Below are 26,691 nucleotides of genomic sequence, written 5' to 3' on the forward strand. Positions count from 1 at the left end.
AAGAACTGAATATTTTGCTTTTTTATGTAAGTCAGTGGTTCCCAACCTTTTTAGTTCTGAGAAACTGACCTAAATGGCAGTCACAGAATAACATAACCCTAAATTAAATTTAAATATGTCATTATGATTTCCCTGTCACTGATGAGTAAGTGTGGCTTATGCCAGCCCAGCATAACCCAGTGTTGTTATACCCATTTTCCTGAGGGTGGGCAACCAGAGTAGTGTATGACAACCCTCGAGTCTGTAGTCCAGTCTTGTGTATTGGATTTTTAGGGAAATGATGAGTGTTAAGGAGAGAAGCTTATGGAGCTGATTATTGCAGCAGTGCAATTAATTAAGGAGTGAAGGGAGCTACAGAAAGAATTGATGGTTTCATTTGTGAATGGAAGGATAGGAACTGCAGATCCACACATTGAGAAACAACAGAAGGATAGACCGTGATTTCAAGTTTCTTAGAGTTTTCTCTGATGTGATTTTCTGTGACATTAACACACCCAACTGTTTTTCAGGTGGTCCAGGAGGAAATCCCCATCCCTTCCAGCTTTACAAAGCTCAGCTACCTGAGCAGCCGAACTTCAGGATACAAAACCTTGCTACGCATTGTGATGACACATTCTACCATCCCTCCCGGAATGACAAAAGTGCATCTTACTGTTACAATTGAAGGGCGGCTGGCTCAGAAATGGTTCCCTGCTGTCACCAACTTGGTCTATACCTTTGCTTGGAATAAGACAGATATCTACGGCCAAAAAGTCTCTGGCTTGGCAGAAGCAATGGGTATGCCTTTTAACAACAACAATTAATTAACTGTTGATTTATTGCATGGGCACCAGCCATTTTATTTATTATGTATGAATTCCAAGAAGCCTTTTAAATGATCATCTTTCCCTGGCTGCATCTGCAACGGAAATGTTCTTAGGTTTTATTTTTTATATATTATTATTATTATTATTAACCTTAAATGCATTCCTCTAAGGAGCTCAAGGCAGTGTATATGGTTCTTTTGCCCATCCATTTTATCCTCACAACAATCCTGTGCGATAGGGTTAGGCTGAGAGGTAATGACTGGCTCATAGACATCCAATGTGCTTCAAGTCTCAGCAGTAGTTATTTAAAAATGTTGCTACTTAATCCAAATCAAATGGTGTATGTCTGTTTTCCTGTTCTTGTGAGCAGATGCACAATTAAAGATGTATATTTCCTGGTCAGTTTCAGCAACACACCTTCTAAAAGCAAATTCAGGGGGTTTGTGAGTGCCTTGAATATTGGAGCCAAAACACGGCCACTGAAAATGAGAGAGGGAGGTCTTGGCATTATTACGAGAACCCTGAAGTTTGCAGACGTACAAACATAGTTGTTGAAAATAACTAACAAGACAAGCTGACCTCTCCAAACAACCTTGTAAGGACTGAGCATGTTCAAGTGCCAGGCCATGTGGAACGTCAAGGGAATGGCTGTAACTCCTTCATAGTTCATCTGCTTTGCCTCTCCCAGGTACAATCCTTGGCATCTCCACCTAGGCCTGGGAATATCCCCTCTCTGATACTACATGGAACAAAACCAATGTTCCCAATGTCATTCTGAAAATAAAATGGAAAGCTCAGTGGGTGAGCGGAGTAAAATGCAGGTTACACAATCCTCAAGGAGAATATGGTTGTCTGGCAGGAACCATGGACAGGGGACTTCTGGTCTGCAAGCCTTAATTATGCCCGTCATAATTAGGTTGCTCCATCCAAACTACACCCACCTGCCTAACACATATGATGTCTGGTGAGAGGAGGGAAAGGTGGGTCTTGGATGAAAGGGCTTTGCAGGCACCACCGCTGCCCGCAAGACCCTTGCATAAGGCTTCTCAAGAGTAGATAATCAGCGGATGAAAAGTAGTTGGGAAGTGCTAAGGACAGAACTTTGTGAGCACTGACGATCAGTTGGTTGCTGGTGCTTCACAGACTGTTTTGCTTGCATGATTTGATGTCAAACCACATGAGCAAATGCAGGTCACCTGTTCTCAATTGTGACATTAGGAAATTGACTGGTAGGCACTGGTAGTCTCAAACGTAGACTGCAAGGTGGGAGGTGGAATCAGAGAATTGTAGAGTTGGAAGGAGCTTTCACTGCCACATCCATTCCATGACGCTTGTGCTAGATACACCTCAACATTTTGTTTCAGGTCTCACTTGTTTTCTCTAACAGCAAACTCAAGAGCTTTAAGCACCTAGCCATCAGGAAAGGAAACAGAGGCACCAAAACAAGCCATGGTTTCTGCATCCTTGAGGACCTCCTAATTTATACAGAGATTTATAGGGTTGTAATTTTGTTTTAAAGGTTTTTAAAATGGCCTGGCAAAGATCTTTGAGCTTCCAGCCTTACAAAATGCTAACAGTAGTTGAGCTTAGAGAAAATAGGGTCTAATGGGATGGGATGATGTCATGAAAGCCTTTTAGAACTGGCTACATAGTGCCCATCAGTAAGCATAAAGGAAGCACAAATTACTCTCACTCTTAAGCATTGACACAGTTGTAATTTTGCCAAAATGTGCACTGGTGTGCGCATTACATGATTCCCATTGAGAACGATATAATGTGCATAGAAAATATATCTATTTGGATGCACATTATGAATCACATCCTGGCCAACGCTTCCTGTTTTCCTGCACTGCAAGTATTTCTGTTTGTGCCCTTTGGGAAACCTTTGGAAAGTGGGGGGGGGGGGGAGCTTGGTTCCTTTTGTTTTCTGGTTTATGAGGAAAAACCTCTGGCTGCCTAAACATTAAGGGAAGACAGGACACCAGGGAGGATGGAAGCCCTGTACTTCACTATTCTATCTTAATTCCTGCCAAGAGGAGTCGTTCCTCATCCTGTCCTGGCTTGAGTGACCATCCCCTCTTGCTCTAGAGCAGGGATGTGGAACCTCATGCCCTCCTCACCTTTGACCCTTCTTGCCTTTTGTTCTGGCCCTTGGAATTCTTCCCAAACTGCACACCCCGCTGACCCTGTTTCACACGCTGTGTGGTTTTGTCTGGCTGGGATGGGTTCTCGAGGTCTGACAAGGCCTCTTGCTTGACTGAACAGAGGATAGAGAGGGGTGCGTTGAACAGGCAAGTAGAAATCAACCTGCTGTACAGTGGTAAAGTTTGCATTCCTTGTACAATACTAGTGCCTGGATGGAGACTAGAGAGGAGCAAGAATGAGTAAACATTACATCAGTTGCCCCACACTTTTTATCTCTGGCTCTAACCACCACTGTCATGTGGCCCTCAGAAAGTTGCCCAGAAGGGAATGTCAAGAAATTAAGCCTTTAGTGCCAAGGGCCTAGTCCTGCGGAACACCTTGCCGGTGGAGATTCAGCAGGCACCTTCTGTGCCAACTTATAAATACCTCCTGAAAACTTTTCTGTTCTGCCAGGCAATAAAGAGCACACCCCACATAGTAGTAGTTTACTGATGTTTGCTTTTACTTTCAACTTGTTTTAAAATCTTTATAATTTTATTGTTTGATTTTATGTTTTTTATATTGTTGTAAACTGCTGTGATATATCTTTATGGTACAGTGGTATATAGTACACATTTTTATAAATAAATAAAATGTGGCCTGGCCCTTGGGCTGAAAAATATTCTCCACCTTATGACATATTTAGAGTTCTTACCCTGCTAAGGTTCAATCTGGTACCATCATTTATTTTGGAAAGTAGATTTGAGCATCTTCCATTTGATGACTGTCATGTATGCGTGTGGCATGGTAAAATTTGTGTACATTTTCTTACCTTTTCTTTAAAGTACCTCATTCATATATTTGTCAAGCACATTTGTTTCCCAAAAGTATCATGAGTTTGCAAGGTATTGTTTTTGTTTTTATTATGGTACAGATTTTTGTGTTTCGATGTTGCAAACTGCCCTGTGATCTTCGGGTGAAGGACAGTATAAAAATTTAATAAATAATAACAATAACAATTCCTGCTTCATGACAAAAACTCAGGTACTATAGGATATCCATCATATACCCATCTGCCTTTCACAGCACTTCTGAAAAAGTCCAGGATATTATCTTTCCTGCCCCCATAATTGACACCTCATCATGCTTAATCATTCTCTTTTTTATTATTCAAAGAAAGATTCATCATTAAGTTCCAGTAAAGCTGATGAGTTGTGTGCAATAATTATACTATGATGCCAATATAATAGCAAATGGCATTGGAGCAGATTGAAATAGTAAATTTCATACAAAACATCCCCCCTCCCCCGCTACTCAAGTGCAATGGAGAAATTTTGACATCTTTTTTTTGTGTGTGCCTTCCAGCAAGATATATTCTTTCAAAGTGATGGATTAGAGAGAGCAAGGTGAGAGGGCAGAGGGGATAGTGGCTCCCTGAAATAAATGAAACAAGAGGTCTGCTTGCCCCAGGTATGATGGAGTGAGCCTGTGCATCCATTCCTATGCCCAACAGACAGCAGTTGTGACAGTGCTGCCCGTGGGAGCAGCATTTTTGCAGCACTGATGAATCACTGGAGGGACAGCAGGGTGAGCATCTGGGCTCAGACCAGGCATACCCTCCTGCCATCTCTCAGAGCAGTGTCACAAGAACATTGTCCCTAGGAAACAGCACTGCTGTGACAATTTCAGGGCTGATAGGAATCAATGTGGGGGGGAGCCAAGCTCAGTGGCATACAGCACCTGTTTGGCATGCAAAAAGACCCAGATTTTATCATTGGCATATCTAGTTAAAAAGATTTCTGTTTTTCATTTTGTTTTCTTCCAGATTTCTGTTTAAGGCCCTGGAAAGCCGCTACTTTCATTGATTATTGCAATGTGCACTATGTGGTGCTGCCCTTGAAGACGACCCAGAAACCTTAATTGGTCCAAAATGCAGCAGCTACCAGATTTCTGGCTGGAGTTTCTTTTAGAGCTCGTATAACCCCTGTTTTAAAACAGCTGCAACACTTTCCAGTTCTTTCCCAAGCCTGCTGTCTCAAGTGGTGTTTGTGATCTAATTATTGATAAAGTACAGGTGAAATAAGAAATACCTGTTTTAAAAGCAAGTATATCTAAAATAATTATAGTGGCATAGGTATAACCTGGTATCTACAAGGGAGACAATCTTTCATTAAAAAGAAATGAAATGAGACTTGCTGCAGCATCAGACAAAATACTTGTCTGGTCCAGTGGCCTCTTCCCTACAGTAGCCAGATGCTTATGGGAAACCCACAAAAAGGGCATGGGAGCAACAACCCTTTCCTCCAGTTGCTCCCCAGCAACTATTTTCAGAGGCAAGCCTCAGAGTCGGCTATTAGCATAATTTCTAACATTTAATATGCATTATGCAGAAATGCAATATTCAGGTACCTGAAAACTTCCCATACAGACTCTCTCAGGTGCTAAGATCAGTGGAGGGGGATCCCTTGATTGCTCCATCATCCTCAGAAGCTTGTGGGAGCTGGTCTGGGAGAGGGAACTTTCTCTTTGGCAGCTCCTAAGTTGTGGCACCCCTTCATGGATCACTGCCTTGCCGTGGCGAAGGGGCTTGAAGAACTCAGAGAAGCTATGAACTATGCCGGGCAGGGCACCCAAGATGAACAGGTCATAGTGGAGAGTTTTGACCAAACGTGATCCACCTGGAGGAGGAACCGGCAAGCCACTCCAGTATCCCTGCCAAGAAAACTCCATGGACAAAGACAACAGGCATATAAAAGATATGACGCTGGAAGATGAGCCCCTCAGGTCGGAAGGCGTCCAACATGCTACTGGGGAAGAGCGGAGGGCAAGTACAAGTAGATCCAGAGCTGATGAAGCGGCTGGGCCAAAGCCGAAAGGACGCTCAGTTGCGGATATGCCTGGAAGCGAAAGGAAAGTCCAATGCTGTAAAGAAAAATATTGCATAGGAACCTGGAATGTAAGAACCATGAACCTGGGTAAGTTGGAGGTGGTCAAAAATGAGATGGCAAGAATAAATATTGACATCCTGGGCATCAGTGAACTAAAATGGACGGGAATGGGTGAATTCAGTTCGGATGACCATCATATCTACTACTGTGGGCAAGAAACCCATAAAAGAAATGGAGTGGCCCTCATAGTCAACAAAAGAGTGGCGAAAGCTGTACTGGGATGCAATCTCAAAAATGATAGAATGATCTCGATACGAATCCAAGGCAGACCTTTTAACATCACAGTAATCCAAGTTTATGCACCAACTACTTGTGCTGAAGAAACTGAAATTGACCAATTCTATGAAGACTTACAAGACCTTATAGAAGTGACACCAAAGAAGGATGTTCTTCTCATTATAGGGGATTGGAATGCTAAAGTAGGGAGTCAAGAGATAAAAGGAACAACTGGCAAGTTTGGCCTTGGAGATCAAAACGAAGCAGGGCAAAGGCTAATAGAGTTCTGTCAAGAGAACAAGCTGGTCATCACAAACACGCTTTTCCAACAACACAAGAGACGACTCTACACATGGACATCACCAGATGGGCAGCATCGAAATCAGATTGATTATATTCTCTGCAGCCAAAGATGGAGAAGCTCTATACAGTCAGCAAAAACAAGACCTGGAGCTGACTGTGGCTCAGATCATCAGCTTCTTATAGCAAAATTCAAGCTTAAACTGAAGAAAGTAGGAAAAACCACTGGGCCGGTAAGATACAATCTAAGTCAAATCCCTTATGAATACACAGTGGAAGTGAGGAACAGGTTTAAGGATTTAGATTTGGTGGACAAAATGCCTGAAGAACTATGGATGGAGGCTCGTAACATTATACAGGAGGCAGCAACGAAAACCATCCCAATGAGAAGGAAATGCAAGAAAGCAAAGTGGCTGTCCAATGAGGCCTTACAAATAGCGGGGGAGAGAAGGCAAGCAAAATGCGAGGGAGATGGTGAAAGATACAGGAAATTGAATGCAGATTTCCAAAGAATAGCAAGGAGAGACAAGAAGACCTTCTTAAACGAGCAATGCAAAGAAATAGAGGAAAGCAATAGAATGGGAAGAACCAGAGATCTGTTCAAGAAAATTGGAGATATGAAAGGAACATTTCGTACAAAGATTTCCACAATAAAGGACAAAAGTGGAAAGGACCTAACAGAAGCAGAAGACATCAAGAAGAGGTGGCAAGAATACACAGAGGAATTATACCAGAAAGAAATGGATGTCTCGTATACCCCAGGTAGTGTGGTTGCTGACCTTGAGCCAGACATCCTGGAAAGTGAAGTCAAATGGGCCTTAGAAAGCACTGCAAATAACAAGGCCAGTGGAAGTGATGGCATTCCAGCTGAACTATTTAAAATTTTAAAAGATGATGCTGTTAAGGTGCTACACTCAATATGCCAGCAAGTTTGGAAAACTCAGCAGTGGCCAGAGGATTGGAGAAGATCAGTCTACATCCCAATCCCAAAGAAGGGCAGTGCCAAAGAATGCTCCAACTACCGCGCAATTGCACTCATTTCACACGCTAGCAAGGTTATGCTTAAAATTCTACAAGGAAGGCTCAAGCAGTATGTGGACCGAGAACTCCCAGAAGTGCAAGCTGGATTTAGAAGAGGCAGAGGAACCAGAGACCAAATTGCAAACATGCGCTGGATTATGGAGAAAGCTAGAGAGTTCCAGAAAGACATCTACTTCTGCTTCATTGACTATGCAAAAGCTTTTGACTGTGTCGACCACGGCAAACTATGGCAAGTTCTTAAAGAAATGGGAGTGCCAGATCACCTCATCTGTCTCCTGAGAAATCTCTATGTGGGACAAGAAGCTACAGTTAGAACTGGATATGGAACAACTGATTGGTTCAAAATTGGGAAAGGAGTACGACAAGGCTGGATTTTGTCTCCCTGCTTATTTAACTTATATGCAGAATTCATCATGCGAAAGGCTGGGCTGGATGAATCCCTAGCCGGAATTAAGATTGCCGGAAGAAATATCAACAACCTCAGATATGCAGATGACACAACCTTGATGGCAGAAAGTGAGGAGGAATTAAAGAACCTTTTAATGAGGGTGAAAGAGGAGAGCGCAAAATATGGTCTGAAGCTCAACATCAAAAAAACGAAGATCATGGCCACTGGTCCCATCACCTCCTGGCAAATAGAAGGGGAAGAAATGGAGGTAGTGAGAGATTTTCCTTTCTTGGGCTCAATGATCACTGCAGATGGTGACAGCAGCCACGAAATTAAAAGACGCCTGCTTCTTGGGAGAAGGGCAATGACAGGCCTAGACAGCATCTTGAGAAGTAGAGGCATCACCTTGCCAACAAAGGTTCGTATAGTTAAAGCTATGGTTTTCCCAGTAGTGATGTATGGAAGTGAGAGCTGGACCATAAAGAAGGCTGATCGCCGAAGAATTGATGCTTTTGAATTATGGTGCTGGAGGAGACTCTTGAGAGTCCCATGGACTGCAAGAAGATCAAACCTCTCCATACTGAAGGAAATCAACCCTGAGTGCTCACTGGAAGGACAGATTGTGAAGCTGAGGCTCCAGTACTTTGGCCACCTCATGAGAAGAGAAGACTCCCTGGAGAAGACCCTGATGTTGGGAAAGATGGAGGGCACAAGGAGAAGGGGACGGCAGAGGACGAGATGGTTGGATAGTGTTTTCGAGGTTACCAGCATGAGTTTGAGCAAACTGCGGGAGGCAGTGGAGGACAGAGGTGCCTGGCGTTCTCTGGTCCATGGGGTCACGAAGAGTCGGACACGACTAAACGACTAAACAACAACAACAAGTTGTGGCACTCACCAAAGGTGTGTTTGGCACCTTATATCACCTTTGGTGAATGCTGAAGATGCACCTTTTTACCCTGGCTTTTGACACTTGAGTTGTATATTTTCCAAACCCACCTTAATTTTGGTGGTTGTTTTATGCTGTTTTTAATATTTTGTTTTAGAGTTGTAATCCACCCTGACACCTTAGGGCAAAGAGCAGGTTAATAATAGGAAGAAGAAGAAGAAGAAGAAGAAGAAGAAGAAGAAGAAGAAGAAGAAGAAGAAGAAGAAGAAGACTGACCCATTAAGGCATCTTCGCATCTTTCATAAATCTAGTTGATTTCAGCATTTTTATTCCTTCCTGGAATAAAAATACAATTTTTCTTTTCTTTTTCACCATCTCACGAGATAGCATTCACGTACATGCCCCTGAAAGAAGCAGAGTGCTTATTTGCAACCTGAGTGGTTCCCTCCAGGAGCAGAGAGCAATTATGTCCTTTAGTTTTCAGGAATGTGTTCTTCCTTGCACATGTGCTCCTGAATCTCTGCAGGTGCCACATTAACAGCAGATACGCAGTGGTAGTCTTGGGATCTGCGATTATTTCGGCTCCAGCAGCAGCAATTTACTCTGCATTTCTTCATGATAATGGCATAGGAAAGAATTCTGGCAAGCCGAAAGCGACTTTCTGTTACTAAGACAAGTTTTGTGGTTTCTGTTGCTCCTGTTCACTGATGAGGTTTTCAGAAGAGTTGCCTGCTCCCCCCCCCCCGCCCCCGTAAGGTGGAGTGGATTTTCCCATTGCTTCCTAAGGATGTTATAAATACTGATGCCATTGTATTAGCTGCTAACTACTGCAGCCTTAATTTTCCTGGTCATTAAGAAATAGTCACACACGAGATATGCTTACTAAGCTTTTTTAAGCGCAGTGTATGTAAAACAAACTGCTTGTGCTGTTTATATAGGGGGTGTTATTGGGTTGTATGGGGGTGTTATTGGGTTGCTGTTTTTATTTTGCAGTTTTATATTTTGATTTTATTCTGTGAACCACCCTGAGACCTCCAAGTATAGGGTGGTATAATAATAATAATAATAATAATAATAATAATAATAATAATATATGCATAATATATGCTTTCCTCCAGTGCACCTTTGCTGTTTATACATATTTGCTGATGTACTTCTAGAAAAACCTGGACATAATTTATAGCAGTGGTCTTTAGAATTCTGCTGTTTGTCTACAGAAAAGCCTATACAGTGGTATCTCGGTTTTTGAGCATCTCAGAAGCTGAACGTTTTGGTTTTCAAATGCCCAAAACCCAGAAGTAAATGCTTCCATTTTCAAATGCACCTCAGAAGTTGAATGGCTTCCGTTGCATGTTTTTCCATTTTCTCCATTGAACTTGCAGCCAGCCCTTTGTGTCTCGGTTTTCAAACGCCTTGGAAGTTGAACAGTCTTCTGGAACGGATTGCGTTTGAGAACCAAGGTACCACTGTATTTCATTGGTGGGTGGGCATGATCCATGGAGATAGAGATTCACTATTGGTTGTAGATTTTGAAGGGTGCTTGATCAAGACACTCCCCATCCCAGAGCCCGTTCCCTCTGTCAGTCTACTTCAGGGATGAATTACCTCAGGTCCTTCAGGCCTGTCTGTCTGGCCCTTGGGACTGTTTCCAGACCACACAGCCCTCAGTGACATCTTCCTGGAAAGTTTTTTGCCTGCCTGGAATATATCCTTGACTTCTGATTAATTCCTCTTGCTTATTTGGAGGGAGGAGTGGGTGAATATGTGGAGAAACTACCCGATTGTACAATTAACGTTTGTTGCCCCATTAGCTTTTGCCTCTGTCCCCACCCACTGCTGGCATGTGCCCCTGGACGTGAGTGTGGCCTATAGACTAGAAAATATTCCCCATCCTCGGTCTGCCTCCCTATTTCCATTAGCGCTCAACTGTATGTGCACATTACTGTATTTTATGCTCAAGAACCACAGCATAAATGTTACCCCAACTGAACCTGAATCACATGCCTGTTGTTTTCTAATTTATCTTGTGCATAAATGTACTAATAGAAAAGTCAACTGATCTAATTTTTTTGTACAGTATATGCATAATATTTGTACATCTGCTCCTCCTCTACCACATCATTGCTACCACCTACTTATGCCTGCTAGGCAGAGAGCCCATCAGCAAGCAGGCGGTGGTTGCATCAGCTGCTGTTTCTCCTCCTCCACCACCACCATGGCATGAGCCAGAGTGAGAGGTGGATGAACAAGCAGGGTGCAATATGAAGAGGAGCAGGGTCAAGGGGACTCTTCTTAGCAGGTGCATTGCAGTTGCCCACCCATGGTGACCTTTGATTAAGATTTTGGGATTGCTTTGAGGGAGGGATAGGAGGGAGTTGCTCCATTGTGGAGAACAGAAGTGGTGGCTGTTGCCCAGAGCAGACAATGAGCGGACAATCCATTCTAGTTTTGTTTTGCTCAGATCTACAAGGGCAGCAATGAGACACAGGCCACCATCACACAAATTTCCTAACAGTCAGCAACCTTAACGAACTACAGCTCCCAGAATGCTTTGGAGGAAGCCACTGATGTCTAAGGTGCTATCATAGCACTTTAAATGTATAGTGTGAATGTGACCTAAGGAAAAGGAAGCTGACAGGTGTAATAGGACTACCTGGTTCATGGCTGTTGCTTTTAGTTCACTGTCAACAGCAGAATAAACCTGTGCTTGAACTTTGTCTCAGTGTCAGTCTCTTATCCTCCATTCCTGCTGCAGCCAGGCATTCTCAAACAGAAGGAAGGGTGACCATTGCTTATATTTTTGAAGACTGGAGGTGCCAAAAGGCCTCTAGTTGTCACAATTTCATTAATTAGTAAATCTAGTCCAGGTAATCATGTACCATGTCATCAAGACCCTCCTAAGGTCTGTTTTTTACTAATAGCAGATGACATGGAATTCTCCAGTATCTGGACTGCACTGCTTTCAACTGTAGGCCAGGGGGGCATGTGTATGTATGTATGTATTTTTATTTTTTTAAGTTCCAAAATGCTTAGAAAAAAAAGAATCCCCACACAGTATAGAGATTCAGTTATATATCAAAAATTATATTGACAAAAATACAAAAAGCAATTGAATACATAAATACATAAAACCATAATCAAAAGCAAAGATAAAACCAATACTCATTTAAAACAAATGTAATTATATAATGTGTCTGAATGGGGCTGCTGAAACAGAAAAGTTTAGGTAGGCAGATAAAACCGTATAGTGAAGGTACCAGTGTAATGTCAATAGGCAAGGAGTTCCAGAGCACAGGTAATGCCACAGTAAAGGAATGACTTGCAAAGGCAGGATGAACATTGCGTGGCACTTGTAAAAGTACATGTTCCACAGATCAGTGTGACTGAATGTGCATGTATGGGATGGGGCAATCCCTTAAGTAATATGGTTCCAAGCCAGCCAAGGCTTTGTATAACTGAATTCTCTACATAAAAAATAAATAAACCCTTGCACGCGGAAAAGTAGATGGCAGGAAAAGTAATCCAAATGCAAGACTGGTTGTTGGTGACACAGGAACATCCTGCTGTCTGAAGTGCAGCTGTTCCCACATTAATTACCTTCTCTGTTGCTTATGAGTCCAGGTTTGGGGGTGGGGACGGGGTGGTTGGCAAAATGCATTTTGATGGAACCCCTGCTGAATGAGTGGGGCTCCTTTGTTTTGCCTTGTGGTAGCATCAGGTGGCAGTAGTCCCAGGTAGCTCCAGGGGACTGCCTTGGAAGCTGCCATTTCACCATTCAGCTTCCAACATAGCCTCACTCTGGGACATTATGGGAAATTAAAATAGCAGCTCCAAGACAATGGGAATGATGGGAATTGTAGGCCAACAACATCTGGAGGGCCACAGGTGCTCCATCACTTAAACAGTGCAGGATTAACTACTCATGATTTAATTTTACAATTACCACGGAAAATGGGAAGAAAGCCAGTCTATAATGTATTGTTCTTTATCTCTTTTCAGTGTCAGTGGGTTATGAGTATGAAACTTGTCCAAATCTGATTCTGTGGGAGAAAAGGACTGTAACGCTGCAAGGATTTGAGTTGGATGCTTCAAATCTTGGAGGCTGGTCCTTGGACAAACACCACATTTTGAATACACAAAGTGGTAAGTCAGTTGGCTATGAATTAAGCATCATGGAAAGGTTATTTCACCTCCTCTCCCTGCAAAATAGAAAATTACTAATGGTAATAACATTCCTAACTTCAGAGGGTATTATGTCTGGTCAGAAACGTTTGCTGAATCCTTCTTTGGTTTTCCAGCTCACCAGCAGAATCATAGATGTATAGAGTTGGAAGGGAACCAACTTTTCCAACCCTTTGCATAATAGATGCTATTTAGTTCAGGCATTGACTACTGCATCACTGATAGATGGCCATCCAGACTCTGATTAAATACCTACCTCCAGCAAAGGAGAGCACACCACTTCCTCCTGACATAGAGGGTTGCACTGTTGGACTATTCTTAACATTCTTGTGTTCTTCTGGATACAGTTAAGGCTCTCACCGTCCTTCTAATATGCAGTACAACTAGGTAATATGTGGAATACCAACAGAGTAGCCCTATTTATCTGAAAGTCTCATTGCTGGAAGTGACTAGAAGTTTGCTGAGCCAGAATGGAAAGTTTCTGTAGGCAACTATTCCAAGGTCACAGCAGATGAAGTGAGGAAGACCTTTATGGGATAATAGAATATGTGCATCTACTATGGTCATAAATTGTTCCAAATAGAGCATCATTTTAATTACGGGGTAATTAAGGAGGGGATTTTCCCTATTTTCTTGCAAGAACATTTCTCTTGCAACATCAGCCATCCCTACACCCCTCTACTGATTTTATAGGCTACGGGGGAGCCATGCTTGAGATTCAGAATTGTCAGGAGATAAGGCTAGTGGATTTTATTAAGGGATTTCTCCTCAACTTCCTCCAATAATCTGAGCACTAGTAGGATGAAGCAAAGCGTGTACTCTCAAACTTCATTAGCTGAAAGGTCAAAAAATAATGTACCACTTGATCTCAGCTAAACTCTCAAGAGCAGGTTCTCATCAGTTTGAGCCACTGAATATATATATGGTGAGTGTTCAACCTTTAAAAAACCCCCAAAAACATCTGCGGTTCAGGCCACAATGTGACGTGTGGGGAATTGAAAGGCATGCAGATTTGAGTGACTTTTCATTCATGAATTTTTTCAAAAGTTTGCAGCTATTAATTATACTGCTGGGATGCATTTGCTAGGGTAAGATGGTAAGAAATGTCATTCTGCACTGCAATGATAATAATAATAGCATCAGAAATACTATAACAGGGACACAAGCCTTTCCCTCCACCCCTATTCAAACACAGTTCTTAGCTGCATCTTCCTGGCAGTTATGATCCCAAAAAGCCTTTCCCAACATTCCCTATGATGATTATCATTCATTTATTAATGCATCTCTGTCCACACACATGCAAACCACTTTTAACTAAAATCAAATTTAGATTCTGCTGATTCTCATGTGCAAGCTTTGGGTGGGTTCAGCTAGGTTTATTGAATTTATGTATCTTTTCCTGCTAAAAAAAACGTTTCCAAGTACCGTTAATATACAGCCAAATAAAAAATGCAGCTACATAAACATGTTAAAAACAGACTTCACTGTGCAATCATATTATTGATTCTGCCCAATTCTTGGGAAAGCAAAACATTTTTGCCCAGTGCAAAAACGATGACAGAGTTGGTGCCAGGCAGGCCTTCTTGGGAAGAATAATCCACAAGCAGGAGGCTGCTACAGGGAAAACCTGTTCTCTCCTCACCATCCTCTGGACCTGTCTTGAAGGTTGCACTAAAAGAAGGACCCTGAATGAGAAGCCCAGGGTCTCAGCACCAGGGTCTGAGCCATAAAAGGTTTTTTAAAAGTCAAAACCAGCACTTTGAATCATGCCGAGAAACAATTCAGGCCAGAATCAGTGGTCTATACTCACTCCTCGGAGTGAATTAACAATCTATCAGCTGCATTCTATACTAGCTGTAGTTTCTGAATCATCTTCAAACTCAGCCCAACATAAATTAAATTGTAGCAGTTGGACCTGGAGGTAATCCAAGCATGGACAACTGAAGCCAGGCTATCCCTATCCTGTTGAGCTACCAGCCAAAGCTGGTATAAGGCACTCTATGCCACTTAAAATACTTACATATAGTGGATGGAAAGGGAAATGAAGTAGGTTAAACAGACCCTGAGCTGAACTGAGCAGCTTGTGAAACACCTCAGACAGAGACAGACTGCTTTCCAAAGCACAGAGTTGAGATCTGAAGTGAATCTTGTGGTTGGTGTGCATCTATAATAGCTGTTGTTATCTGCTTATTACAAGAATCATTTGTATTTTTTTTTAATTAAAAAATCCATCTAGGTCAGAATCCAAATTCTAAAAGACAAGTGAATTAGTTAGTTAGTTGTGTATTTATATTCACGACTTGGGGGGGGGGGGACTCAAGGCAGCTTGCAGATTGGAGGTAGGAAATCACAGTTAGAAGTAGATCACAATTTATTGGCCAAATGCAAGGACAAAAATACAGTTTTGCAAAGTCATCAGATAATAGTTGAAAAAGCCTTTTAAAGAACTGTGAGTCGCTAGTGAATCAGAAAATCTTACCATTCCAATAATCACAAAGCTAACTTTTCTGTTAAGTGTTCTGGCAAGGCTAGCATATCTGTCAATATATTACAGGAAGGCTCCTCACATCCCTTTTGTTGGAGCAAGTTTGTAAAAGCTTAAATTTGTGGTGAGAAGTAAAATGAATGCCCTCACGCAACAATGTGGATTTTCTGTGATGTTCTGTGTGCCCAACTCGGGCTAAGTCTCAGATCAAAAAGCAGCTTTTCAGCTAAGAAATTCAACGTGATCTGGCTGCAGAGGTTCAAAATTCTCCCTTTTGGTGGGCATGATAAAAGAATTAATACCATTTTAAGGATAATCTAGTGGATCTAAGGGTTTTCTGTGCAAAGCATTGTCCAGGCAGGGCTTTAATACCAAACTACCCAAGACAGAGAAGATCAGATCTCCCCAAACATCTATTTTTAGCAGAAAGCCGCTGGGTGGGGGGCACCAATATTTGATTGAAGCAGCAGTGCTGGGAGACAAGATGTTTAAACCTTTTCCCCAGCACTGTTTGCAGAATGTAAATCTCCTATTATCCCCGCTGGGGAGAAAAATACATGTTACTTTTATTGTCCCTGTATTTGGTTCCCTAGCAGAGCTAATATCAGCTTCAGGGTTGGGGGAGTGGGATTTTGATTGGGGGAACTAAATAGGGAGGGAGAGGTTCAAGGTTAAACACCACCCTTCCCTAGTCCTGCTGTTCTGACTAAAATCAGTTGCTTAATCCCCTTCCATTGTAAAATACAAAAATGGAGCTTCTGTGATACATTTGGCTTGTCTCATAGATCACATTCTGGGTTGCTGTCCTGGTCAATTAAGGTCCTTGGTTCATACGTAGTGGGGGATCCTGATAATACTAGCCAGGGTCTCAACAGTGAAGTCAGCATGCGGCAGGAGTGGGGAGAGGAGGAATTAGAGGAGGAGCACGCATTCACGTCAGTGGAGGCTGGTCCATTATTATGAAAGAAGCACTGCTGCACCTACCTCAGTCTGCTTTCTAGGGGCAACACATCCTATTTCACCACTTGAGGTGAAACAGGAAGTGCCAGCCTGCCCTGACTCAGGCTTCAGCTACTGTTGGGCTTCTTGCCTTCTACCTTACCAGTCTCAGTGAGCACCAGCTACCCTGGATTCACAGCTTCAGAAAGAAGTCTGTAACGATTGCCTGAATGGACTATTATCTCCAAGGCAGACACCAGACATTTTGCTACCTGAGATGGATCCGCAGGTGGCTCCCCTTCCCGTTCAATCGAGTAAAATAATAACCATGTCCTGCAAAACTTATTTTGGCACCTGAGGCAGAAAATTTCACAAGCACCTCAACCCCTTTCCTGTCAGTAAAACTGCAATAATAGTAAATTAAATAAATAACACTTTGTTGCCATATCATGACACCCAAACTCAGCTGCCTAAGACAAACACCTTGCCCTTCCCAATGATAGGGCCGGCCCCAGTTTTATTCATGGAAAGAGTTTAGTAGCTGAGTCATTTAGAAATGGGAGGTCTCAGTGGTTTTTTTCTATAAAAAAAAGTTTAAGGATACTCTCATTTTGACTCAAGAAAACCACCATTTTATAGTTCGAATTGGGGAAAATAAATACAGTAAATGGACAAAAGTACAAAGATTCACAAAATGTTTAGGGGTATGCGTACCCCTGCGTCCCTCCAGAAAAAAGCACTGGAAAGCCTACTTTTTGAGCTGGTATTCAGATTTCACAGATAAGGTGGCAAGGGCTGGGAATTTTTCAACTATAATTTTTAATATAATGAGATTTTTTGCATTTTCTGATGGTGTTGGATCACATGCGCACCCACCTCTTCATTACCTGCCTGAGACCTTTGAGATGGGTTAGGCTATGAATCCTATTGGAACAAGTACAATCCTTTCTAATTTGTCATTTTTTGAATTTACAGATACAGTAAAACTCTGGCTTCATCCTAGGGAACCTGTTTAGTGAAAGCATTGACTATTATTTGAGCATGTCAAAAATAACTATTTTGATTTGTGCTTTAAAGCACAAAGGTGTTTGGGGGGTTATTGTACCTTGCTTGTCTTTATGACACACTATTAAACCAAAGCTCCTTTCTCTTATTGTTAGCCATAAACAAAATATTTGCACGTAGACGTTATTTCAAGAGAAGCAGGGTCTCTGGGGTCCTAATTATATATTGTTACTTGTGGGAGAAAGATGAAGGATTGCCTTTACATATTTAGCCATAGAGAGAGGCCAACTGCTCCTGTCATTTCAGTGGATTTTAACTGCCAAGGGAGAAGACGTCTATGTGCATTAAGAATCCTGGCACATTGCCAGTTTGCTCTTCCAAATGCACCCAAAAATCCAAAGAGAAATAAAGTGAGCTTGTCCCTTGTTGTTCATAAAATATTGCTCCTTTCTTTCTTTCTTTCTTTCTTTCTTTCTTTCTTTCTTTCTTTCTTTCTTTCTTGAAATCTCTGGATTCAAGTTTAAGAATTACAGCTAGTTATCTTCAAGAGAAATCTGGGGGAGGTTTTTGTGTCTTGTTTTTCATTTATTTTCATATATATTTATAAACTGAAAAAACAGCATCCAGAATTTGGAGTTGAACATCCTATAGAACTCTGGTGCGCTTTACAAAGAATTTTAGAAGCTCTTCTCACGATTTTCAGTTAAGGCTCTTCATTTATTTGTAGTATCCTCCTTGTTCTCAAATCTCCCACGGATCAGAGCAGTCAGTTTATGAGTACTCTCAGAGACCCCAAACCTCATATTTCCTTCAAAGAGGTCCTGGTGAGCCCTTGGTTTCTAATATAGGAGGGTTAAGACATCATGGGTTTGCAGGGAAAATTTCCTTCTCCATTTCCTCCTCCCTCAAGACCTGTTCCTGAAAGGAGTTTACTTTCCTAGCTTGCTTCTGGTTGGTGTTCTTAAAGATGTTAGCCAAAATGAGGAGGTATTATTATTATTATTATTAACCTGCCCTTCACCCTAATGCCCTAGGGTAGGTAACAGCATAAAACACAATATTAAAAACAGATTAAAACACAATCATAAAAAGCAGGTTGGTCCTTAAAAATATACATGCCAATAGCCGGAAAACAGAAGGGTGTCTTCAGCATTCTCTGGAAGTTGTGTAATGAAGGTGCAAGACACACCTCTGGGGGCTGCCACTGCCCCCTTCCTCCCAAAAAGCTCTAAGGGACGAGGAAGTACCAAGAGGGTCCCCTCCACCAATCTCAGCACCCAAGAGGTCTATAGGAAAGGAGGCAGCCTGTTCAATATTCGAGCACCCTCTTTTTAACTGCAAAAAGGTTCCCCAGACCAATAGATAATAAAATGGTCCTTGTCCTCAGAATTTGAAAGAAAAAACACAGAATGAAAGGGGATGGGGAGGAGAAGGAAGAAAGGAAACTTTGGCACTGGCTATTAGTTACAAAAATCATTTCTTAGTTTTAAAAAATCTGGCAGGGAGAGTGGAAGCAGGCTCCTTAGAGCTGCCGCTTCTCTGGTTGACTGATGAGGCTAGATTGGTCTCTTCCTTGGAATGATGTTATTCTATGAGGGACACATTGCTCATCCTTGAAAAAACAAAATTAATACACTCCTTCTGAAATCCATCACAGTATCTTTTCACATTATTTATCAAGCTCAACATGCACTAAAATAAGCGGGTTTTTCTTATCCTTTTGATTCAGGGCCACTTGTACCTTCTAGAGACCTTTAGAACATTTTTCAGTAGTATCTAAGTAGTATCTAAGGGTGAAAATAAACATATATGTGGCCTTACATTGTTTAATTACATCACGGTGCAGTTCTTAAGAAGGCATGATTCACGTTGTTGTAAAGGTTATAATGAGATGGAGAAATGTGAAGCACAGCTATTCAAAGTTTAAAGTATTTTGAGCAACAAGATCATTAGGATCTTCCAAGATTTTGCATGTGCCTCATTTTAGAAATATTTACCAGTGAAAGCTATTTTAACAAATTTTATAGGTAGGCTCATATTAATATACTGCAAATATAAAGCTTACATTGTGTTCAATGTGAACAGAACTGGACAAAATACTATGCGCAATGGCATGTGCTTATTATGTGCTTGTGTTTTTAAACCAGGTATTGTCCATAAAGGAAATGGAGAGAATATATTCATCTCCCAGCAGCCCCCAGTAATCTCAACTGTCATGGGCAATGGGCACCAGAGGAGTGTTTCCTGTGCCAACTGCAATGGTCCATCTCACAGCAGTAAACTCTTTGCACCTGTCGCCTTGGCCTCTGGTACTGATGGCAGCATATACATTGGAGACTTCAATTTTGTTCGGCGGCTCCTTCCTTCAGGAAACTCTATTAGCATCCTTGAACTAAGGTAGGAAACTTCGGAGTGCTTAAAAAGAATTAATTCATATTGGAAAGCAAAGTTATAGAGAAACCACCACCACCACCCCCAAAAATGTGCTAGACTAATATCAATCAGCGGCAGACAGTGTGATGGGCAGAGGTGCATAGCTGACCTAGCTGGTGAGTTGCTGCTGGGTAGAATGAGGTTGGGGGGGGGGGATGTGGTACAGGTGAAATGGGTTGACTGCTGGTGCGTTTGCACCACACTGACCTCTCCACAGCCTCTCCCCCTCCAAGTAAGCGGCAGCAACTCACCAGCTAAGAGGTCAGGTAAGTGCCTCCGACCCACCACACTGTCCACTACTGATAGTAATATGTACAATATTTGCTTCATGGGTGCCACTAAGGAATAGATGGGGTTTGCTTTGCCCCTCCTGTTTTTCAGATCACACATACTGTTAGATGTTAGCAGCTCCCGCATTTATGAGACGGTGACATTGCTTAGTGTGCATGCTGTGTATGCAGGTAGCGCTGAGCACTTCCCCTTTCCCTACATGCCCTGAAAGTGCTGAAGCCTTTTTGTTTGAATGTTCAATATTAACACTTCAAAAAGCCTCATGGAAAAATAAAACATAAGTGGATGATAAAATGGAAATAATGTAGGAAGGTATGAGAATGTATTTTGGTGTGTGTGTGTGTGTGTGTGTGTGTGTTCCCTTACAGGGAGTGGTTGGGTTCTAATTTCTCAACAAACAGGAATTTCAAGGGAAATGACATGGATCACCTTAGAAAAGTAGGGTGGGTAGGAGGGACAGATAACGGTAAATGTACATTTTGCAAAGAAATAAAAAGGGGCTTTATACATTTATGGTGGAAGCCCAGAGGTTTTTTTTTTTTTTTGGAATTCAGTAATATCAATCACAAATGAAATAAATGATTTGCGACTGTTTAAACAGTGTGAATCATTGATCAATGTGGATAATTCAGCGACGCCAAGAAATCATAGTATTCAAATGCTGCATAATTTAACACTAGTGAGAATCGTGCTCTCAAAAACATGGGAAAGTAGCCAGAAGGCAAGGAAGAGAGAATGTGTTGCAAGCTTATAGGAACAGATGGCAAATTGTGAAATTGACAATAATGTTTTAAAAATATAGAAATTACAAAGAAAAGAGTGGGAAGCTGGAGACCAGTAATGCAATATATTAAAAGATAACTTGGGAGTGAAGAAATGGGGATAGACTGTCATGTAACGTTAGCACAGCTTTCTCTTACAATGCAAATGTATCTGTTGGCAGAGTCAGTACACTTCTGAACACCAGGTATTTGAAACCACAGGAGGGAGAGTGCTCTGGTCCTGTGAAAACAGAATGCTGGGCTAGATGGGCCATTGGCCTGTTCCAGCAGGCTCTTCTTATGTTCTTATAGTAATTTTTGTTCCATTCAGGAACTTAATGTATGTGCGTCAAATGAGTGTAATAAATAAATCATATATTTAAAGAAAGGAAGGGACGTGGGTGGTGCTGTGGGTTAAACCACAGACCCTAGGACTTGCCAATCAGAAGGTTGGCGGTTCGAATCCCCACAACGGGGTGAGCTCCCGTTGCTCGGTCCCTGCTCCTGCCAACCTAGCAGTTCGAAAGCATGTCAAAGTGCAAGTAGATAATTAGGTACTGCTCTGGCAGGAAGGTAAACGGCGTTTCTGTGCGCTGCTCAGGTTCGCCAGAAGCAGCTTAGTCATGCTGGCCACATGACCCGGAAGCTGTACGCCGGCTCCCTCGGCCAATAAAGCGAGATGAGCGCCGCAACCCCAGAGTCGGCTACAACTGGACCTAATGGTCGGGGGTCCCTTTACCTTTAAAGAAAAGAAAAAGGCACATAGAATTCCCATAGTCCATTCCTTCCACATTTTGCATTTCTGATTAGCTCCACAAAGGCTATTGCAGCCCAACCTTAGATGCCACAAACTCAAACTGTCAGTTCTTTCTCAGTTCAAACTTCAAAACTCTTTTTCCACCCACCACAGACCCTACCTTGTACGTAAAATGCCCGTTCAAGGGGGGGGGGGCGAGGGACGATTTTGAATCATTAGCTCCCACTCAGGAAACATAACCCTATAATCCCTGACTATTAGAGAGCAATCAGTTTAGCAAAGTATAGTTGTCCAACTGCTGTAATAATGCATTCTAATTTATCTGCTGAGAAAACATAATAGTTCAGGAAAGCGTGTTGAGAATTGGACCCAAGTCCCTGCATTAGCAATCATCAGCATCATCCATCAAAAACTATACTAAAGGCTACCCCAGACTCTACCATAGGCAAACGCTTGCACCTGTGTTACAATGTAATGTTACCATGTTGCATCAGATATGGGCTTGTCCGCACTTTGCTTTTCCTGCACCTAGAAGCAGAGCAAACGTCAGTCCATGGAAAACTCAATTTATGTTCATTCTGATTCAGTGGTAAGGATCAGGTTTTCCTGGAGGAAAGCAATGGGGCAAGAAGAAGTGTGGACATGCCCTAAGTTTTAAAATAATTCCCACAAAGCTACTAACATAAGTTTGACCAAACTGCGGGAGGCAGTGGAAGACAGGAGTGCCTGGCGTGCTCTGGTCCATGGGGTCACGAAGAGTCGGACATGACTAAATGACTAAACAGCAACAACCTTCCTTAGGGCCACATGCCTGTGATGGGCAGGGCCAGAAGCAAAACTGGGTGGAACAACAAATGTAAATTTTACCTTTCGTATAGTAGTCTGGTTTTAAAACAAGCATTCACAAGCCCTTCTCTGCTATCCAGAATAAGGCATTATTCAAATTCCAGGACATGCTACAGCCAGATGAAAACACTCAGGCTTTGAAGCAGGACTAGTGAGGAAAGAGGATGTGATCTGGAGCCAGTTTTGAGGAGCAAACAGAGGACCACATTTGGCCCCTCAGGCCTGAGACCCACCCTCCACCCTGAATCTACACACTCATAAAACAGCATCCTTTACTTCCTCCCCTCCATCTCCCACTGCCCAAACACATATTGTCTCATCATGTCATGTATGTCATATGGCTTCTATGGTCTGTATGGTAGTTAGCATACAACTTGATCTAAATAAACATTAATCAGCACCTTTTGCTACTTACTAAAAATTTGTTTACTTTTCTAATCCACACTAATAATTTCTGTTTTACTTTCTTTTTTGTGTGGTACCCGCACGAATATGCCGTTGAAGGAACAGAGACACAAGACACAGGTAAGAAAACTGGGGAGGAGCAATAGGGTCTTTGATAGGAATTTGGTTTCCAGATTCTGAATTAACACATAACTCTTTGTATGTGGTTAGCTTTGTACAGAATATTTATAGAAACGTTACAAGTTTAGTATCCGGGCATTCCCCTTCATAATGGTTCCAGTTCAGGGGCTTATCTGGCCAAAAGATAGGATATAAATAAATGCATGAAAAATACAGCTTTTAATGGGGCACCCCTGATACAAAAGACTTTACCAGGACACTTTCTCCATGTGATTGATCTACACTATAATAATGCCTTAATCTTACAGCAGAAGTGGAGAAGCCTTTCAGGCTGACGGCCACATTTTCTTGGGGGTAGACTTGTGGAAGCTGCATGCCAGTAGTGGTCAGAGCTGGAGGCAAGAAGTAGGCAGGGCAATGAAATATGATTATCACACAAAAGCCAGTTTTCTATACACACCCACACATTGCTCTATCCCGACAAGCAAGAGGCATTACTCCAATTCAAGAACACATTCCAGCCAGGCATTAGCACTCAATAAGGCTTTGGGCTTGGCCCATGAGAGATGTGGCCTGGGGTAAGGCCAGAGCATGTGGAGTACTGAGGAAGGACACTGCCTGTTAATAATAGCTAAATGTGCAATATGTGTTATCTACATAGACAATAGCTGGACAAATGATCCTTGTGTTGAATTTTTGGCATGGTCCTGAGGTCTTCCTTTCTTAAGTGATCCAGACATCAGGAGTACTTGAGGAAACGTTATCAAAGAAAGGGGGAGGTGCTTATATTCCTGTATACATTTTATGCAGCACGTGGTAGGAAATAGAGGAACGTGCATGTGTAGGCTACTAGCAGAAGCACCGCCTTGGACCAAAGATTGGGTGGGACCAGTGGTGCAGCGCAGGTTTTGGGAGGCAGCCTGGCCCAGCTCTGTGCAGCATCAAAGGCAGGCTTTTCCTGAGCGTGAGAAAGCAAGCTCTTCTCAAGGAAGCTCAACATTCCAGAGTTTGGAAACTGGCCAGACACTTTTCATTTCAGAAAGCAATTGGGCAGGAATGGCATTTTCAATCGTTGTACTAGCTTGGCTGCAGATAAATTTCAACACATAAGTATCTACCTGCCTGTGTGTAGGGGATGCATGCCATTACGGCACCTGTGCAACTGGGTGCCTCAGTTGCATGGATTCCCTCCCCCCTCCCCCATACCAGCAGCTGCTTGCAAATTGAAATTTTTCAACATGTGGTTGTTGCAGGAAGAAGATGCAAAAGTGGAGGTAACGCTAAAAACATGGCCCCACTCTGCTGCCATCACAGATATAAACTACATATGAAAAAATGTGAAAAGGTCTCTATATAGTTCACCATGTGAAGATATGTTCTCAAAGCTTCTCAGCCTTGAAAGTTTGTGGTATGGAAAGAAAATCTGTTTCACCGCAGTCCTATGACTACTCAGAAGTAAGCTCCACTGAGTTCAATGAAACTTGCTCCCAAGTGTGTTTAGGACAGCAGTCACACTTGCTTGGGGGTAAGCTCCATCAAGTGTGACTTACTTCTGCCAACCTAGCAGTTCAAAAGCATACAAGCGTGAGTAGATAAATAGGTACCGCTGTGGCGGGAAGGTAAACAGCATTTCCATGCACTCTGACACACGTCGCAGTGTCCCATTATGCCAGAAGTGATTTAGTCATTCTGACCACATGACCTGGAAAGCTGTCTGTGGACAAACACCAGGTCCCTCAGCCTGAAGCAAGATGAGCTCCACACCCAATATTCTAGTTGTCCTTTACCTTTTACATGTACCTACTTCTGAGTAGACATGCATAGGATTGTAGGAATGTGCCCACAGGATCATGGCTACCCCTCTAATTTGTTGGTAAGATTACAGCTTTGTTTTTGAAAAAGATAATAATCTAAAGGGTTACTATTGCCTTATTTTTGTTTGTGGTTTAAGTGCGTATTTTTAATTGAACCTCATTCTAGGGGCTTAAGTAAATGATGAGGCAAGGTAGAAATTTAATAGATAAGTAAATACTCTTTTGTATCAAATTATCTTTGTTGCCGTTTGCAACCAAGGCTTAACATTAAAATGTCCTGCATGCATACAATTTGCTATAATAATATTTTCCATTTGCTTTTTTGTTTTTCAAAAGTGCATTAAGCCTTAAATTGAAAGAGGGAGGGTACATTTTTCCCCATATGCTATTTGTTAACAAAACGTTTAATTCTCTTCTGCAACAGAATTTCCAAAGTGTGGTCATTATTTTTAAAAATTGCTTCTGTCCAATTCAAAGTTAAGTTGCTTGTCAAATTGCTGCCCCCAAAAGTGATGCTGTGTATTGATTATAAGCAATAATTACTTATTTGCCAAACTGCATTGCGTGTTCAGACCCAGAATCCTCCCCCCTAAATAAATTCACACTTGACTCAAATTTTGGTTTTGGCAGAATTTAGGCCACAACTTTATTGATTACAGAAAGTGACTAGCTCCCTGCCATGCAGGTAGTGCTGACCCAGGGTTCCAGCATAGGTCATCCAAGGGTGAACACCTGGATAAGTGGAAAGCCAGGAATAGGCTAACTCCGCCACCCAAATGTCCCCCTGGACCCAGGCACGGGCACAACCTCCTCTCGGGTTGACCAAACCATCGGGTCCCTGGATTCCTTTAACGGAATACCCTTCACATAGGGATGGCAAGAGCATTCTCCCATCCCTATCACCTGAACCAGAGCCTATCCGCAACCTTACAAGTTGTGACGATTTGCTATGCAGCAGGCGAAACCCAAATGGCAACAGCCAATCAGCCAAGTGGGGAAAATTCCTGCTGTGCCCCTGTCCCAACGACAGATGACACACGGCGGCATTGCAAGGTCAAGCGCAAAGCCCTAAAAATAGGGAGAGGTGGGCGGGTGTTCTGAATGCATGCACTGAAAGAGGAAGCTCTGGGTCATGTGCAAAGAGGAAGCTCTGGGTCACGTGCATGGGTATAAATAGGTCCCTCGAACCATTTGGACTGTGTCCCATTGGCCAGATTACACCCAGCTACGAGGGACCTACGAATCGGGTGTTGTGGCTGTCCAAACGTACCCACCCACAACACAGGGTGTCGGTTTCCAGGTCTCACCGCAATACATGCCCTCTTTAAGGGAGGACCCGATTTGTCACAACTGGCTTAAATAAAGAGATGCATGGTGAACTGGAGATAACCTCTCTGAGGTAATTATGAGGGAAAGCTATTAAAAAATGCTATATACATAATGTTACTGTAGCTTCTGAATTCATACCTAAATTAGAAGGATATATATGTATTTTGGAGTCTGGTAAATTCTGCCCTCACTCCTACCCCGTCCAGGTAAGCTGCAGCAACACCTTTCTCAGGTGTGGCAGCTCTTTGACCAGGGATAGAAGAAGGCATCAGTCTCTGTTCCACCTCAAGTACATCACATGCAGTGCTATTTTTGTTCTACTGCAGTTCGGCTTTGGGCAAAAACTACATTATTCGTCTTAGCTGTCCATTGTGTCAGAAATGTATGTAATTAATTATATTATTATGCTTTATTATGTTATTTTTGTTCTGGATATGGGATGAATAAGCAAACATCGGTAATTCCCACTGAAAGTCTATGACATTCCTATATTTGACACTGCCCCACCACACAGGCTGCTATTGGGAGGAGTGTACAATTTTTGGACAACCAATGCAGCCATACCTGGCTGTCTTAATTGGCTTTCTGATAGGATTAATCTGATGGAATCAAGCT

General features: G+C 42.3%; 1 protein-coding gene across 13 annotated transcripts in view; it reads left to right on the forward strand.

The window, feature by feature from the left end:
* The window catches only part of TENM1 (teneurin transmembrane protein 1), a 383,082-nt gene that overhangs the window by 272,558 nt on the left and 83,833 nt on the right, over window positions 1-26,691 (forward strand). For all 13 annotated transcript variants that reach the window (XM_083721963.1, XM_083721975.1, XM_083721972.1 and 10 more), the window contains 4 exons: window positions 510-777; window positions 12,709-12,852; window positions 19,468-19,717; window positions 22,913-22,933. In XM_083721963.1, the coding sequence (XP_083578089.1) occupies window positions 510-777; window positions 12,709-12,852; window positions 19,468-19,717; window positions 22,913-22,933 (683 nt within the window). The remainder of the gene's footprint in view (window positions 1-509; window positions 778-12,708; window positions 12,853-19,467; window positions 19,718-22,912; window positions 22,934-26,691) is intronic.

This window comes from Podarcis gaigeae (genome assembly GCF_964106915.1).
Source record: "Podarcis gaigeae genome assembly, chromosome: Z".
Lineage (NCBI taxonomy): Eukaryota > Metazoa > Chordata > Lepidosauria > Squamata > Lacertidae > Podarcis > Podarcis gaigeae.